The sequence below is a fragment of the Phacochoerus africanus genome, chromosome 12 (genome assembly GCF_016906955.1).
Source record: "Phacochoerus africanus isolate WHEZ1 chromosome 12, ROS_Pafr_v1, whole genome shotgun sequence".
NCBI classification, from domain to species: domain Eukaryota; kingdom Metazoa; phylum Chordata; class Mammalia; order Artiodactyla; family Suidae; genus Phacochoerus; species Phacochoerus africanus.
In genome coordinates, this window is record NC_062555.1 from 22,471,226 (window position 1) to 22,489,355 (window position 18,130).

Sequence of the window (18,130 nt, forward strand, 5' to 3'; positions counted from 1 at the left end):
TATTTCTGTAGCTATTTTGAAGTGTTACAGATTGATCAATCTCAGAAGCTGTGTGAGAAGAAAGGCTCTCCATCAAATTTCTGACCAGATAGCTCCTTCTGGCCACGAGAGTTTGAGTTTCATTTAAACAATAGTAAATATAGGCATAAGGGTTTGAGATGAATTATGTAAGCCCTTTAGCCATAGCCATTACATTCTGCCACCAAATGAGCTGCTGTTCTCACTTTGTTTTATGGGCTCTGCGTAGCCTGTGTTATTGTATCTGCCAAATAAAACTCAGCAAACCATGCAAATGAAAATATAATCTTTTAGCTTTCAGAGTCGCAGGATGCGCCCATATATCCAGTTTTATAGATACCTCTGCACCAGATTTACTGCTATTAGGACCCTACCGTCTTAATCGGATCTCCAGGAAGGAAAAACATCTCTTGCCTGGAGCCATCTTCTTTTACATTCACTAATAGCATCTATCTTTAGTTGAAGCGACACGTGAAAAGTCAGGAATAATTTCTTTCCTTCTATTTTTCACTTGTCTGTGTGGTTTCAGGGGAGACCATGGACTTTTTCCTGAAGGAGAAAACCCCGCGAGATGGTATTTTTGCCAAGTTAGTAGATTTTAAGTTGTTTAAAAACAATGGCGGTTTTTTTCTTTTAATTTCAGAGTGGCCTCAATACTCAAAGAGCAGTGACTTCCTTGATGCCTTGCTCTGCAATACGTCTGTCTTCATCTGGGGCCTTGCCTGAGCCACTTAGCCCTTCCGTGTCAGCATCCTCCTCCAGGTGATGAAGAGAACACCTCCTGTGCCGACAGGAGATGTTTTGAGGAATGACTCACTTTCTAGCATTTTTGCCTCAGAGATGGATGCTCTTTACCCATGCGTGAGAATCGCTCTGATTTCTACCAGGAGTAAAGTCTCCGCTGTTCCCACGGGGTTATTTCTATAGTGGGTCAGCGTACCGTTCAGAAGGCACGCGGACACTTTCCAGGTAGTCTGTAGAACCAGCGATATTTGTCACTTTTCCCGAGTTTGAAGGGAGCAGTTGACCATGTAAAGCACTGCCATCCCCTCCAGCCTCTGTAAAAATGCAAAGGAAAAAATTCTCTCTTTCCATCTCTCCCCTCCTCCCTTCCTTCCCCCTGCCCCTCCTTCCCTGCCTATAAGTCTTTCTTAAATTCTTCTTATGTGCTAAGAACCATTCTAGGTGCCACCGGTACAGCCGTTAATGTCATAGGAAATGAGCTCATTCTGAGGGAGCTTAGAGGCCGTCAAGGAAGATAGCAAAAAAAAGAGTCGGTATCTTAGATCATGGGAGTTTTTCCTTTATTGAAGTCATTCCACCCTCTTTCTTTTCGATGCTAATTTATGCATCTGGTTATGATCCAGGCCAAATGTTTGATAGGGAGGCTGATATGCCTCGTACCAGGCCCCATGTAACGTTAGATGTTTAATGACTGTTGAATGAATGAATTTCTGAAATGTGATTAGCTGGGTTAATGACTAGTTCATATTTCTCAATAAAATGTCAGTACCTCCCTTAAGTTTCTTTGTAAGATCAACCGAAATCTATGTAAGGAGTGTGCTATGAAGCACTAACTCTATACTAAGAAAATCTCATTTATATCAAGCAGGTGTCATCAGAAAAACCAGCCAAATTCATGACATAGAGGTACATGAGGGTCCAGGCATGTGTGTGCGCACACACACACACACACTTGCCCTGATTGTGGCAATTCAATGTCTGGGAGGAGTTAAACACCAAATATATTCTAATTCTCTTTACTTTGGGGCCAGCTATTTCAGAAAGCATTATTTAAGGGCAATGAGCAAGAGAGGATTTGAAAAATAATAGCAGCATAGAATGAGCAGAGCTCAGGAAGAAATATTGACATCTCTGTTGAGTTGACCTCTCTGCTGCCTCCACCTGCACCAGCACCATGTCCACCCCCACGGACTTCCTGTGGGGATGACTCCCTCTCTCCAACGCTCTTCAGTCACCTTTTTCCACCGCCACCATCTTCTCACGTTCCTTTAGCGCCGCCCCCCCCCCAAAGCTACTCTCCCTTCTATTGTCCATCTCTGTCATTTGTTCCCGTGCATGCGTCTTTGTTACAAAGACTTTTGTTGCTGCTCTATCTTAGTAAGCCTGTGTGTCTGCATCTGCCCCCCATCCCCAGTGCTAAGGCTTGGCTTGGTAATCTAGATCAACTGTAGATCAACTGTTTTGTGCCTTTTTTTTTTAATGCTATGACCTCGCTGAACAGACTTAGTTTTGTCAAACAGCTTCAGAGCAATGGGTTCTCAGTTAAACAGGTGCCAGAACATGAAGGTACAGAGCCAGGCAACAAAGAAATGGTCAAGACACCGAGAAGAACAAAATTTAAAATCTGTTTTCTTCTAAGTTCGTATTCAAAGACCACTTTTCCTATTGTCTCCAGTAAAGTCATTACGGCAGCTTCAACTTAAAATGCTTTTTTTTTTTTTTTACTGAGTTTAATTTAGATACATATTTGCATTGTAAAATGGGTACTTTAAAAATAATCATTTTAGTCTTAAGCATAAATGCTAGTTCTTTGTAAGGGAAGTAACTTCCTGAGTTGCATGTTATCGCTAAGGGTGAAGTAAAATTCTGGAGTGAGATTTAACCTTCTGTCTGCTCTTATTACCAGGAATAGTTTGAATTTGGTATGTATCAAGACGTTTGTGTTAAATTTATAAGAATTTCTTTATAAGAAAAGGTTTTTATTAAGACAGTTTTCTGTTATTACAGTCGTTAGGGCTGGGATGCCTTTTTTTTTGAAGCCAGGCACAAAAAAATGAAAGGTTATCTTTGTCCAGTGGGTTCACCACGAAATCTGCACATCACAAAGTCCGAAACATAAGGAGGAGTGATATTATTTCATGTATTCGTCGGCACCTAGCACAGGGTGGAAATTTTACACGAACTGTGAGAAGGCAGTCCCCTATTTCCCTTTTGTATTATCATATGTCCATCAGCAAGTCATGTTTAGATGTAACGTTTTCCTATCTGCCAGTTTAAAGCCCAAGAAGGTTCTGCTTTTGAGGAGGAGCAGGCCTAAAAGGCAGGAAAAAAATTGTCCTTGTGCTGGAACCCAGACAGATAGCTGTTTGTCTTGTGGTCAGAAGCACCACACTTGTCCTGTAATAGATGTGCAATGTCAATGCCAACCTATAACCTCTCTTTACTTCACTTCCTCTAAGTGCATTTGCACCCAAATGTCCACCAGCCCTAATTTAAGCAACGGAATAGAATTAAAAATATTAACATTGAAATACTTAGTTTTATTCTTTCATTTGGAACAAAAACAAACTTCCTCACTCTGAATACAATTTACAGAAATTTTAGAATAACGAATGCTCAAAGATTTCTGTTATCGAAAAACGGGGCATGAATGTCATAGGTTCATGTAAATCTTTGAACCTATTATTCCAGAATCCATTCATCTGGAAAAGGTGTAGCTCTCCTCAGATTATTTTCAAAAATTAACTCTAAAAAACCCGCAAATAAAATGAACACATCTTTTAGCTAACATAACTTCCAAAACAATAGAACAATGCCAATTTGGACTTTGGAGGAATTGCGTGATGTGTGTGTGTGTGTGTGTGTGGCCACTCCTGTGGCATATGGAAGCTCCTGGGCTAGGGATCAAACCTGTGCCATAGCAGTAACCCAAGTCGCTGCAGTGACCATGCTGGAATCTTAACCATAGAATAATTGGGTTTTTTTTGTTGTGTGTTGGTTTTTTTTGGAACTGTGTGATTTTTAAAGGGGGTGACTTGTCTATACACATTTATTTTGTTTAGAATGGTATCTAAATACTTTTTAACCAATTGACCTCACATCAATGGCCAGCAGGAAGGCATTCTGTGTAGCAAGCAAGAGAGCCAACCTGGAATTCGAAAGTCGCCCAGGATCATATACCAGTAGAATAATGAATGTATTACAGCACAAAGTTAACTGTAAAGAGCATCGCTGTATGCATTTTCCCCTTCCATATGCTATAAGGCATAATGCAAATTATTGGTAGGCTGGGGGGTAGGAAGAGAGCGAGAAAGAGATGTGATTTGGGTGGCTCTTTGTTTTCTTTCTCAATTCTCCAAAGTGGCCAGTGTTGGTCTCTCAACCAAGCCTGAACTATCAGCCGCCTTCAGCCATTATGCTGTCTCTGGATTTATGGCAGACACGTAAAAGTACTGATTTACAGTAAGCAACTGAAAACTGGCTCTACAGGAAAAACAGTTCTGGGAAGACTGTATCTTTTGCTTGTCTCTGCCCTTTCATAGACCTCAAACAGGTTTAAATTACTGGTGTAGACTCTCTCTGCTTTCAGTAAAGGGGGTCTCTCCCCACTGCCCTGCTTAAATCTGCTACAGATCTTTCCTCAAGTGCTTATGATAACATTATTTCTGTCTTCAGGCCTGAGAATCAGGATGAATTATCCCCTATTTACAGCTTATCATAGTTCAGAAATTTAACAGATCCAAGTATTACAGAATTTATAACCCAGGAAATGATTTGGTATGTAATGTGCTATGTGGGATTATATAAATTTTTTTTTAAACTATGCTTTAGGAAATATGCTCCCTGTTCATTTCATCACGGTGGTGTGTATCTCAGTTTGTTCATTTACTTTTTACTATTGTTTCAGCTGTGTTTCTGTGTCTCCTCCTCCTTTCAGGCCATTTTAACGTGTCATTTCTAAAAGCCAAAAGAGAATGAGAGACAGAGAAAGAGAGAGGGAAAATTTAAATAAATTAATAGAATTTAAGCTATGACACTGAAAGTGAATGAATGAGCTGAATAGAAGCTTCTACACATTTTTCATGTATTTTTTTTCTACACTCAAAACCAAGTTAGTTTCTACTCACATTTTGTTACGTTTTTTTGGGCGGCACCCATAGCATGCCCAAGTTCCCTGGCCAGGCATTGAACCCTTGCCACAGCTGTGACAATTCCTTAACCTACTGATCCACCAGGGAACTCCACGTTTTATAGTTGTTATATTTAAAACAGTACACCTTGCAGTATCTGGTCTTTGCCTATTAATGCTTGCCTCCCTAATTTTTTAAGAAAAATTCCAATTATACCTGAAGTTTCTAAAAAGTCAAAACTCAAAAATTAATTTCATAGATAACTTTTTCAAGATGACCTATTGCACAAAGTGTAATAAAAACGCCGACACGATTTTTTGTCGGGGATTTGGCCTGTGGTTTAAAAGTCAGACATTTATTTTATGGAGTTGCTCATCAAATTAAGTTTTATAGCGTTAAACTGTTATTGGTCAAAATACATGTGTTACTAAAACACAAATCTTGTTCTCTAGCAAGAAATCCAACCATGAATGGTTGGATTGACTTGTATCATTTTAAATTTCAGGATTCCCAGAAAAGTATGGATTAAGTGGAACTGTACAGGACTGGGAAGCCTCCAGAGGGAAACAATGGTATATTTTTCTAATAGTTTAGAGTCTGTACTTTTTGCACCTTTTCCCCACTGTGGGAGAGGAAAAAAAAGAAAGATTATTGGTTCTCGAACTCTGCCAAGTAGCCCTGTATCTTGCTAAGTCTGTTGGGCAGAGGTAAACAGACCCTACTTTGAAGATCCTACCCCTTATAAGGAGTCTGACTTACCTTCCATGATTCCAAATGGATGCTCAATAAAAATAAGCCTTCTGTATTATGATACCTCTGAAATCGGTCTTATTTATTTACAATTTGCATGCTGACAACTTTCCAAAGATAACTTAAAAGTATCATTTGTACAGTAAGGTTATGACACTTAAAAAAAAGGCAGAGTAAAAAATTTTTTAATGTTAAAAAAACAAAAAGGGCAGAGAAAATGGAACTGCAACCAGGGATCAGGGGCAAGATGGTTATAAAAATTTAATATTAAATTTAGCTCTGACATTCATATCCGATTACATTGTTATTTAGTTTCTCCATTGCTTCAGATTTTTATATATTTATGTCATTTCTTTCCCAACTAAATTTAAACCCCAAGCAGAGAGGCTATCTCATACTTTTTTGTTGTCTTCCATTAGCCTTTTTAAACACAATAACTACTCCAGAAACATTTTGATTGATTCTGACAACGTGGGAATATTCCATGCATTGTCATAAATTTAAAAAATCCTTTACATAATTGAGGGACTACAAACTTGCTTCCTTAAATATCTATTTAATTTCTATTTCCCGGCTACTATACTCACCTCTCAAAATGGATCCCAGTGATGACGGTTGTATCTAAAAAACAAGGCTCTTAACTTTTGATGCATCAGTGTCTCTCCTAGGACATCTCTGGGGCTGTTATTCTACCTGGGGGTGCTTTTTGTAAAAACTTTTGTTTGAGCTGTGACTGTCCTACGTGCCATAGAACTGAGTTTCTAAACGTTTTGTGTAGAACCTGAATGTTCCAAATTTCTCATGAACTTATTATGTAATATGCTGTCACTATCACTTACTCTTTTTGTCCAGAGATCTGTTACTTTCCTTATTTTAAACTTTTAGTAGGTGAGAAACAACTTTGAGAATGCAAGTGTTTATTTTCCCAAGCTTTTCCTGCACTTGTTGGCAAAGCGCGTGCTTCTTTTCACCTGTTGTTATAATATACACTCTTACATTATTATATACATATTATATACATAATTATAGACATACAATCATATACGCTATATATATATAGTATATATAGTATATACACTATCTTCCTTCATCGAGAACGTTTGTAAAATTCCCCTAAGTCGAAACAGGTCAGTAGTGGGGTTCTCTGCTCTTTCTACTCACAGACTAAAGATCTAGAATTCACCAGCCGCCCAGATCCAACAACAGATTTCATGGAACACAAAACTCTAGTTGCCTCAGGATGGCCTTGACCTCGGTTATCAATCACGAGGGCACACAAAAACATTGAGGAAAGAGCAGAGAACCTCACTACTGTTGCTAACAGGATATTCCAACAGTATTTCAGCTCCAGCAATTTTGCGTGCTCCTGTTTTGACTTCATTAGTAATTCAATATGTCTGATTTGCCCACACAACACTTTTTCAACTTACTTTACCCATCTGACCTGAAACAAAGTGAAAGCACATTTTGCCCAGTTGAAGAGTCTTCTGGCAAGTTGGTTCGCAACAGGCTTGCCAGTTCCAGTTCAGTTAACAAAGAATAAACACATTTCACTTGACATTTACTAGTGCACTAACTTCCTCACTCTGCAGTTTTCTATTTTATATTCTCAAACCATTTTTTTCACTTCTTATTCAACTTTTTACTTGTGATTCTTGCCTCCTCAACAAGATTTCCAGTTTCTTGAGGTTGAGGTTGCTACATGTCTTCGTGGCCCTGATCAACACAGTTTAACTGCAAAGAACAGGAATGGAATAAAAGTTTACTTGAAGGGAGGGAGAAGCGATACAACAGTCTGACATCTACCCTTGGTAGTTTAATTTTGTGGCTTGAGACATACCAATTACGGAATCAGGCTATGGCTTCTACAAGCATCAATTTTACTGCAGTTCTCTAGAATTTGGTCACTTGGGAATGGCTACTTGTAACAGTGCAAGGAAGTACACGTGACAAGAGGGTTCTCCGAGAACGACGGGCGCTCCGCCGCCGCCGTGCCTGTGTCAAGATGCCTCGAGAAGGACGCCCAGAAACGGCCCGTCCGAGCCGGTGGCGTCCGCAGAGCCCGACGCGCACCTGCACATCGGGCAGCGCGGGTGGGCGCGAGGACGTCCCTTAGTCCTAAGCTCTGCGCTCCGGGAGACGAAGGCCTGGGCCCTCACAGCAGGAGCAGAGGGGGCCACCTAATGCCGGACTCAGGTCAAGTCTGTCCCGGGCGCCCTGCCTCCACGGATACCTGCTTAACTTCGAGCAGCCCAGCCCCACTACGTTTAAAAGTGTATTTACGGTTGTCAAGGAGCACACCGAAAAGCTTGCTCCGCACCCCCAGAGCGCGCGAGGCCTCCCAGCCTGGAAACAGGCCCCTCCCAACGCAGCTGTCGCCGCCGCCCGCGGGCTCCTTTCACTTTCTCACGGCCAAGTCCCCCAGAGGGGCGCCGCTGCCGCCACCGCCGCTGCGCCCGCCCGACGACTCCGCCCGCACCGCCTCGCTACCAGCCCCGCCTGCCCGGGTCCGCCCACCCCAAGAGTTTCTGCTTGCGATTGGCTCGCGGGAGCGGCAGCTCCGGCTCGCCTCTCCCATTGGATGGGCTCTCTTGTCAGTCCGACGAAAGCCCGCCACTGCCTCCGCCCCTCTGAAAAGCCGCCCTCCTATTGGAGGAGACTGCGTGCAGGGGGCGGGCGGGGAACCCGGTCCGGCCGCTTTCGGTCAATCGCAGCAGCCCAGCGCCGGGAGGGAGGGAGGCGGGGGGAACATCTGGCCGGCGCCGCCGCGTGCGTGCGTGGTGCGTCCCCCCGCCCCTCCCCCCCGGCTCCCCCCCGCCCCCCCCGCCACTGCCCCCCAGCCCGGGCTCCGCGCTCGCTCCTAGCTCGCTCGCTCCCTCGCTGTGTCTGGCAGGCTGCGGCCGCCGCTGGGCTGCTGCCATGGGGAGCCGTTGAGAGTGGGGCCTCTTCGCTCCGCCGCGCTCCTCCGGCTGCCAGCGGGGGTGGGCGGGCGGGAGGGGGCAGGGGGAGCGGGCGACGGAGCCGGGAGTGGGGGGCGGGGGGGCCGGGAGGGAGGGAGGGGGGGCCCGCGGAGGAGGAAGCCCACCAAGTCCGGCGGCGGCGGCGGCGGCCGGGAGGCGGAGGACGCGGCGGCGGTGGGGACGCGGTGACTTAGGGCCGCTCCGTGTGAGTCCCGGCGCCGGCCCCCGGCCCCAACCCGGCGTCCCCTCCGCGCCCCGGCCCTGGCGGGCGGGGCGCTGGCTGTGCGGCCCCGGCCGGCGGGGCAGTGCGGGCGGGCGGCCGGGCGGCCGGGCCCCGTGAGTGGAGTTAGTTTGTGCGGGTGGAGCTGGGGGCGGCGGGGCGGGGGGGGCGCCGCAGCGGCGGGGGCCGGGCGCGAGGCCGGGCCGCCGCAGCTGCGGGTCGGGCGGGGTGCGGCCGGTGCAGCTGCGGCGCGGGGCGCGCTCCGGCCGGTGCAGCTGCGGCGGCGCCTCTCGGGGGCGGGGGGCGCGGGGCGGGGGCTTGGGAGCGGTGCAGCTGCAAGGCGGCGGGACGGCCGCCGCTCCGGGGACCCGTGCAGCTGCGGCAGCGCCCGCGGGGAGGCCCCTCCCGGGCCGGGGCAGTTGCCGGGGGCTCGCGCCTGGGCGGCGGGGAAGCGGTAGCCGCCTCCCTCCCCCGGCTTCTTACGACTTTTCTTTTGTTGTTGCCGTGACCTGAGTCTGTTTTCTCGTCTGTTGTTTAAGGTGTTTTCCTGCTGCACCGGCTCTACGCCCTCCGCCTCCTTCCCTGTGGTTTAACCTTCCTCTTTCCCCTAGTGTTTTATGCACAGCCAACTACGTAAAGATTTGCATTTCTTCCCCACTCCCCGCTCCTCACCCCCCCCCGCCCCCACCTCCTTGAAAAACAAAACCCAACCTCACAAAACCTCTTCGGACCCGCGGCTGCGAGGCGCAGAGGGGTTGATTTGTGGAGTGGGAGTCGCTGGCCCATTGCAGTGCTCGGGACTCGTTAAACTGTCACTCGCCATTCCCCCCCGCCCCAGCCTAGCCCCCCGCCCCACCGGGTAAATGGGGTGATTAATGTCTGATATATTGGAATGAGGCGAGGGCATTTGTGCAGAATAGGTGGTGTGGCCGAGAAGGAATTTATTTCCAAAGAGTGCCTCCTGAAATAGGCATTCATAATTGTGTCATTCATCGCGAAGTTAGAGAAAGTTAGGTCTGTGACTTTGGAAGAGCGAGAAGCGCGGGATGGAGACCTTGGTCTTTGTTACTCTTTATTTAACTCTTGGCCGTGGTTTTCTAATGAGAGCGGAGTGGACATCCCCAGGACTGTGACACTTTGCGCCTCAGGCCCCAGCGCCTTTTCTGCTCCTCACTCTCAGAAGGGTCTTGTAGAGACGTGCTTGACATTCACAGATGTCGCAGCCCCTTGCAGGGCACCGGTCAGGCCGGCCCGGGTTACCTTACAATTTCGTCAGCCGCTCTAAAAGGACCCACAAAGTCTAACTAAAAAAAAAAAAAAAAAAAAAAGTTCCCAACTTCCTAGACCTGGCTTCCCCTCCACTTCCCCCTTTCTCCCTGAAAGGTTTTCTTGTGATCATGAACATTACAGAGTGACCCACAAAAAAGATTGTTATGGGACACAGATCAAGGGGAAGACAGAGTTCTGCTCTTTCTGAGCAGAGAGTCAAATCAGATAGGCAGATGCAGCATTCACTGTAAATGGCTGTAGCAGGTTGTATGGGTTTATTAATTTGTCTCATTGAACCGAAGTACTTTCCAGGATTTCAGAAAGTGCAGTTTCAGTTTGTTGATACAGAGAGTTGAAATTTGCATTAACTGGCAGTGTGAGAACTGAGGAGGTAGTTGGAGAAAAGTTAGTTATATAAGAGTGAAGTATGAGATAATAAGGTGAACCAGGTTGAAGTGGTAGTTCTGAACAGTCTTCCAGCATTCTGAGACACGTATACCATTATCTCAGCAGGGGAAAAAAAAAGTGCCGTAATAATGTTGAAATGGGACTGGAGATGTCAAATGGGTTGGTTTAAAAATATCCCTAAGCTGCCTTTGCAACTAAACGTTGGAGTTGAATAAAAGTGAATCTGGATTTCCTGAATAGCACCGTGGCTTGAGTGTGCTGTCAGTATGTAAGCCAGTCCACCAACTTAAGACAGAAGTGTTGCTATTCCATAAATACAGTAGAACTCCATATGCTGAGTTTTTCAATTTCTTCTGTTAGAAAGTTTGGGGGAAAAAAAAGGGAGACTTTGAAGTATTTTGTTTATACTAACAGAAGAGAAAAGTTCTCCTAAGAAAAAGCTGGTGGCAGGAGTGTAGAGGAGTAGCATATGGCATTAAAAGGAGCACAGCTGGAGGTAGCATTTCCATCTGAACATGATGTCAGAGCAGCTGACAGCCTGCCATCCCTCAGCCTTTTATTCTAACACACAGACAGGGAGTTAGTGTGTGCGGATCTGTGGTGGAGAAGGTATCTCATTCCTCTCTAACATCATCTCCACTTTGCATCTGTCTCTCTTAGTCTGCTTTTTTTCCACCGATGTAACAGACCTGGAGCCAGCAAGACTCAGAGGGAAGGACTTAATCAGGTTTATGTGTCCTAAAGGTAGGAGTAGCAAGAGATTAGATCGAGCATATTTCTGTTTGGGTGTTTTGTTTATTTAATTTAAAAAAAAATCACATTACTTTGCTAATCCAGTTTAGGAATAAAATTTAAGAAATGGAGGATTAAATGAACATCTTATTGGCGTTGAAAGTCTTGGGCTTGTTTGGTTTTAATTTTTTATCCCTTTTGCTCGAGTGGGTAAATAACTTTAATATACAGAAATATTTCAAGTTGTGAAGTGTTAAGAAAAGCTTTGAAAGGCTGCTTTTTGAGATCCCTTAGGATTAAAATGCTTTTTTGTTGTTGTTCACTGCTCTTTAGATTCCTTTTGCTTTGGGTTGGGGGGTGGGGGAGAAATAGTAAACTGTTTGGAATCCAGCATTCAAACTTACATGAGAAGATTATTCTAGTTAAGAAGCTAGATTGTTGTGTAATTAATTCCACTGTGAAACTTTATTCTTCAAAACATTCGGCAGCACTACTGAAACATACAGCTGTAGTGCTTTTGAAACCGAAGGTTTTTTTGAAAAGAGAAAAAACAAACAAAAAACAAACAAACTTTGGTCCCCAGGAGAAGAGTTTGACTGGTTTCCTCATTTCTCTTTCAAATATATATTTAAGAGATCTTTTATTTCAGCATAACGATAATGATTTGCAGGAGTTTTTGTGTTAGCGACTAATTTAGAACTTGTAGATTTGAGCTGCCTGAATTGGCCAGACAGCTGTAATCGCACTCCTCTATTCTTAATCTCTTTATCTGGGCAGCAGCTGCCATATGGCCACAGTCAGCTGGATCAGATGTTTATAAGCTTCCTTCTTCGTCCCTCTCTGTCCTCTCAGCCTCCTAATTTGATCACGGCTACCTTGTGAGCTGCCCTCCAATCTTTATTTTTAGCCCTCTCAAGGATTAGGATTGATGTTAGCTGTGGGGCACTTAAAGTGATTGTATTGTAAATCTTGCGTTATTCCAGCAGCGGCATCTTGCAAAATGTACTGGGTTAAGATGAAAGTTTTAGTCCATCTTGGGCAAAGTGTAGAAGAAGCCGGGAAGTAATTTTTAAATATTAAATTAACATGTACCCATTCCCCAAATGCACTCTTGTGAGATGGATTGTGTGGAATCTTGCTTTTGGTCAGAGGAAAGGGGGGGGGGTCCTTTATTTTTAAGGAGTTGAATTTTGCAGCTGAATTGTGACCCTTTGCACATCTGTGTCTTGCCTCCCTCCATTTTACCCTCCTTTCCCAGAAAATAAGGGCAGCAATGCATATTTGAAAGAATAGAAGCTAGTGGGAAAACAAGATATATCAAGTTATGTTGAAACAAAGTATTTTCTGTTGACTGAGGTATGACAGAGGAAAAAAAAATAGTTTCTCTTTTTCTAACAAGGCTTTTTTTTTTTCTTGGATGTTGAACCTGTAAAGCTTTTGAGTTTCATTTGAAGGTAATATGCCTTTATTTAAAAGTTTGCATTCATTTTAATAAGGAACTCATTTGTTTTGCAACAGATCAAAGTTTAGATGAGAATTTTCAGAATTAAATAAAGCCCTCCTGGTTCCTAATAGTGTAGATGTACGCAGTTTACAAAGAAATATAACCGTTTCTTTTCTCCATTCATTAGAAAAAAAATTTGGATTTGTTCATAGTAAAGATGATCTTTTCCATCTGTTGGTGTCGTTCCTTCTGATCTTGTGCATGTGCGCAGTACCTGCAAATCTTAAGGCATTAACATCTGTTTTTATACACAGGGCTTTTGTTGTTGTAACACTCTGACTTTAAAAGTAAGTTGTTTGCTAATTTCTGGACTAATTATGCGATTTCATTTTTTTTTTTCTTCCTCGATGCAGCCAAATGTGTGTGTTTAAATTGTGCTTTCTAAGTGCAGTCAAGTAGCAAAAGTAAGGAAATAAAAAAGGATGGTTGAACAAGTTTTCTGAATCTTCCAGAATGTGTTTGGGACTTTTCTTTGTTCATCCTACGAGTTGTTCCCTTTGAAATTAAAGCTATTTTGTAGGTTTTGTAGGACATCATTTGACGATGAGAGTTAATTAAATTTCTTCTGAAAGAGACCTAAATTCTCACTCTCACTAAGAGACCATACTGAAATTAAGGCTTTTAAAACTCCACTAAAAGTTCGAGGAGGGTGGAGATGCATCCGAGACTGTTTGGCTGGGGTTAAGAAGTTTCCAAAGTGTCCATTTTTCTTCTCGCGTTTGGTTTTGTGTGTGTGATTTGGTAGTGCTTGGCTCATCAGCCTGATTAAGATTCAGGGACATGGACCTCGGCGGCCCAAGCTGGTTCTTTTTTTTTTTTTTTTTTTCCTTCTTCTTCTTCTTTTTTTTCTTCATGGAGACTAGAGCATTGCAAAGTCGTTCCTGACCAGGCTCTCATGAGAAATGTCTCTCTTCCCAGGTTATGAAGACAGTATGGAGTTTCCAGACCATAGTAGACATTTGCTGCAGTGTCTGAGCGAGCAGAGACATCAGGGTTTTCTTTGTGACTGCACTGTTCTGGTGGGAGATGCCCAGTTCCGAGCGCACCGAGCTGTACTGGCTTCATGCAGCATGTATTTCCACCTCTTTTACAAGGACCAGCTGGACAAAAGAGACATTGTTCATCTGAACAGCGACATTGTTACAGCCCCAGCCTTCGCTCTCCTGCTTGAATTCATGTATGAAGGGAAACTCCAGTTCAAAGACTTGCCCATTGAAGACGTGCTAGCAGCTGCCAGTTATCTCCACATGTATGACATTGTCAAAGTCTGCAAAAAGAAGCTGAAAGAGAAAGCCACCACGGAGGCAGACAGCACCAAAAAGGAAGAAGATGCTTCAAGTTGTTCGGACAAAGTCGAGAGCCTCTCTGATGGCAGCAGCCACATGGCGGGCGATTTGCCCAGCGATGAAGATGAAGGGGAAGATGAAAAACTGCACATCCTGCCCAGCAAAAGGGACTTGGCGACCGAGCCTGGGAACATGTGGATGCGATTGCCCTCGGACGCAGCAGGCATCCCCCAGGCTGGCGGAGAGGCCGAGCCACACGCCACAGCAGCTGGAAAAACAGTAGCCAGCCCCTGCAGCTCAACAGAGTCTTTGTCCCAGAGGTCTGTCACCTCCGTGAGGGATTCAGCAGATGTTGACTGTGTGCTGGACCTGTCTGTCAAGTCCAGCCTTTCAGGAGTTGAAAATCTGAACAGCTCTTATTTCTCTTCACAGGACGTGCTGAGAAGCAACCTGGTGCAGGTGAAGGTGGAGAAAGAGGCTTCCTGTGATGAGAGTGATGTTGGCACTAATGACTATGACATGGAACATAGCACTGTGAAAGAGAGTGTGAGCACTAATAACAGGGTACAGTATGAGCCGGCCCATCTGGCTCCTCTGAGGGAGGACTCGGTCCTGAGGGAGCTGGAGCGGGAGGACAAAGCCAGCGACGATGAGCTGATGACCCCCGAGAGCGAGCGCGTGCAGGTGGAGGGCGGCATGGAGAGCAGCCTGCTGCCCTACGTCTCCAACATCCTGAGCCCGGCCGGCCAGATCTTCATGTGCCCCCTGTGCAACAAGGTCTTCCCCAGCCCGCACATCCTGCAGCTGCACCTGAGCACGCACTTCCGCGAGCAGGACGGCCTGCGCAGCAAGCCGGCCGCCGACGTCAACGTGCCCACCTGCTCGCTGTGCGGGAAGACGTTCTCCTGCATGTACACCCTGAAGCGCCACGAGAGGACTCACTCGGGCGAGAAGCCCTACACGTGCACGCAGTGCGGCAAGAGCTTCCAGTACTCGCACAACCTGAGCCGCCACGCCGTGGTGCACACGCGCGAGAAGCCGCACGCCTGCAAGTGGTGCGAGCGCAGGTTCACGCAGTCCGGGGACCTGTACCGGCACATCCGCAAGTTCCACTGTGAGTTGGTGAACTCCTTGTCGGTCAAAAGCGAGGCGCTGAGCCTGCCCGCTGTCAGAGACTGGACCTTAGAAGATAGCTCTCAAGAACTCTGGAAATAATTTTATATATATATATATATATATAAATAATATATATATACCTATATATAAATAGATCTCTATATAGTTGTGGTACGGTCTAAAAGCAGTCTTGTTTCCTGGAACTGAAAGGTTGGGATATTAACTTGTTTTTGCACTTTAGAATAGCATGAGAATCTCACTAATTTAGCGTTCAGATGCAAGAAACTTTAGAACAAGTCAGAGAATAGAGAGGTGTTTTTCTTTTGAGGGGGAAGTAAGCCAATAAGAACCTTGGAAACAAATCGTCCTGTCACAAAATGCTTTCATAGGGGCCTGTTTTGTCAGCACTGCGGTGTCTTTTGAGCTTTTTTTTTTTTTTTCCCCACCTTTTCTTCCTTTTTTTTTTTTTTTTTTTCTTAGTAGAAATTCCCTCCAGTTTTATTAGCCTCTTTATATGTCTCTCAAATTGCATGAATCTTTTCTGGCTGTTGGAAACCTGAATGCTTTTAGACCCAAATGGAAAATTTCTGAAATGCTGGATTATCTATTTTTAAACAAGCAGTTGACTTAAAACTTTCTGTGGCAACTTCTGGTTTTCTGACGGTTCCCAATGAGAGAAAATTCTGAAAGTACACTGGGATCACTGGGACGCTGTCTTTGTGAAGGTTTGCTTGGGATGAAAAAGGATATTGCAGCTTCAGCAGTGTTGAACTGTGTGTTGAAAAATGTGAATTACTGTTATTGTATACTGTAATTGATTACATGGGCTTGGGGGGGTGTCAAAGGACTTGACAGGTTGTGTTGATGCTCTTAGTTGAGTCTTGAAAAGTAAATATTAACGCTACAGAAATGCATGAGTTTCAATATATTTTTTGTCTTTGTTTGCATTGTATAACTTTAACGAGTGAGTTTAAAATTATTTAATTTCCTTAGAAAAATAGCACCATTTGGGGAAAAAAAAAAACCTGGTGTTATGAAGAACGTTAATGCACTGTTTTATTTTTATTTTATATAATTTAAATTGACTTTCCCACTGTCTTTAAGTTGAAACTGTTAAGCTGAATAAAAACTTAAGCTGCAAATTGATAACTTCGCTACATAACAAGGAAAATATAAATGTTTACAAACGGCTTAAAGATTTGCATGTGCAGTGTGCATTTATAACAGAACTTCTAATTGCACAAAACCCAGGCCAGCTCAAAGTTTAGGTGTACACATTTACCCAGTTGAGCGTTTTTAGAGTAACTACTGCACAAATTGACAATAGGTCATTCTCTTTTTCTTGCTCCCCTTTTCTTTTTCTCCCCCCTTCTTCCTTTCCCTCCCTTCCTTCCTCACTCCCTCCCTCCCCTCCCCCACTCCCTCCCACCCCCAAATCATGAAAAGATTCTATGGACTGAAAAAGCCCCAGGCTGAAAGGACTGGACTGCCTTGATTGACATGGGGAAGGGGGTAGGAGACTATGTGTATCGCGGCAGCAGAGGCTGCAGCCCAACGTGTGGTTTTAATGACCAGCACGCAGGGCAAAAGCATTTTGCACAGTGTTTGTTTTCCTGTCTTGCACTTACAAATAAGGTCTATGGGAGTAGCATGGAAAACGTTTGCTGTTTTTCCCTTTTTTTTTTTTTTAAATTGCTTTTGTTTAAAATTTGATCGCCTTAACTACTGTAAACATAGCCTATTTTTGTGCTTAAGATACTGAATGGAAAACTCCATTGTGTGTTGCTGGACTGTTTTGGAAATATTTGGTCAAATGTGTGTTAATTTGGCTGTAATGGCATTTAAAGCAAACAAACAAACAAAAAAAAAGCTGTGAAAATGGCCTTGGAGCATTATCTTTAGTTACTTGAAGAGTTTCTAGTTTTTTTAAAATACAGTTTATGTTAAAATAATTTTTATTAATTTAGAGAAGACAATCAACGTCTGAGAAAACGGACTTTCTTTTGGATTTTCTTTTTGTGGTCATCGTGAGTGATTGCTTTTTCCTTTTATTAGTTTCACATTCTTCCTTTGTTCTAAAACTTAGACTGACATCTAGCTTTGACAATCATAGTATGTTTTATTTTCCTGAGGGGGGAATAACTTATAATGCTGTTTAGTTTTGTACTATTGGTGTGTTGGTGAATTTTTAAACTGTGTGCTAACTGCAATAAATTATATGAACTGAGAATTTCTGGTGCGTTTTTCAGATTGTGATTTTTGTAACAGCTAGATCCTAAATATGTATCATACATGGCATCTTTATTCGTAATATCAGTTCTATCCAGAGCTCATTAATTAAGTCACTCAACTGGAAGGGTGCAGACGTCTTACTTCTGGTCATTTAAGAAGATATTAAATGCACATTTTTAAAAAGTGACCCATTTTCTACAGCCTGGATCAAAAAGGCAGTTCTCTAGAAATGTGTGAATCCATGAAACTTCCAAGTGGCAGCATAGGTTTTTCATAATACACTGCACAACTACTAATCCATAGACCATAAGTCATATTTTCGTGGGTAATTTTATCCTAAGTTGATTGGTCAAATCTCTTCTTCTGTGTTCTGGTTTAAGTGGAAAATTGAAGGAGACCGGATGTCTTAATTTGGAAAACTGCTTGACTAATGACTGGAATTCTAGGCAATTGAATTAGCAGGCATTCGATTGTTCAAGAATAGCTGTGTACATCCTTTTTGTTGCTGGGAGAACTCAAAGGTTCCCAAGTTTTATTTCTGAAGTTTTAACTTAAAAATGTTATCAAGTACATGCGACCTTTTAAAAAAAAAAAAACTGCTCCCTAAGTTTTGTGATCGTCCCAGCTTCATGCTTGCTTTGACGGCATTGTCGGGTGAGAAACGTTGCTGGTCGACCTCAAGAATTAACGGAACACTCACACGTGCTCGATGGTCCTATAGGGGAATTGTCCCATGCAGTCCTAAGTGTGGCCTGGGCGGG

The 18,130-nt window shown here is 44.0% G+C and overlaps 1 protein-coding gene across 3 annotated transcripts; it reads left to right on the forward strand.

The window, feature by feature from the left end:
* Nucleotides 1-8,666: 8,666 nt before the first annotated feature.
* Nucleotides 8,667-17,367, forward strand: ZBTB18 (zinc finger and BTB domain containing 18). 3 transcript variants are annotated; one of them, XM_047754986.1, is made up of 2 exons: nt 8,667-8,807; nt 13,654-17,367. In XM_047754986.1, exon 2 carries the CDS (start codon nt 13,668-13,670, stop codon nt 15,234-15,236), a length of 1,569 nt encoding a protein of 522 aa, XP_047610942.1. In that variant the 5' UTR covers nt 8,667-8,807; nt 13,654-13,667; the 3' UTR covers nt 15,237-17,367. The 3 variants fall into 3 exon arrangements, with proteins under 3 accessions (XP_047610942.1, XP_047610941.1, XP_047610943.1); XM_047754985.1 differs by lacking the exon at nt 8,667-8,807 and adding an exon at nt 9,342-11,243; XM_047754987.1 differs by lacking the exon at nt 8,667-8,807 and adding an exon at nt 12,686-13,022.
* Nucleotides 17,368-18,130: the final 763 nt, after the last annotated feature.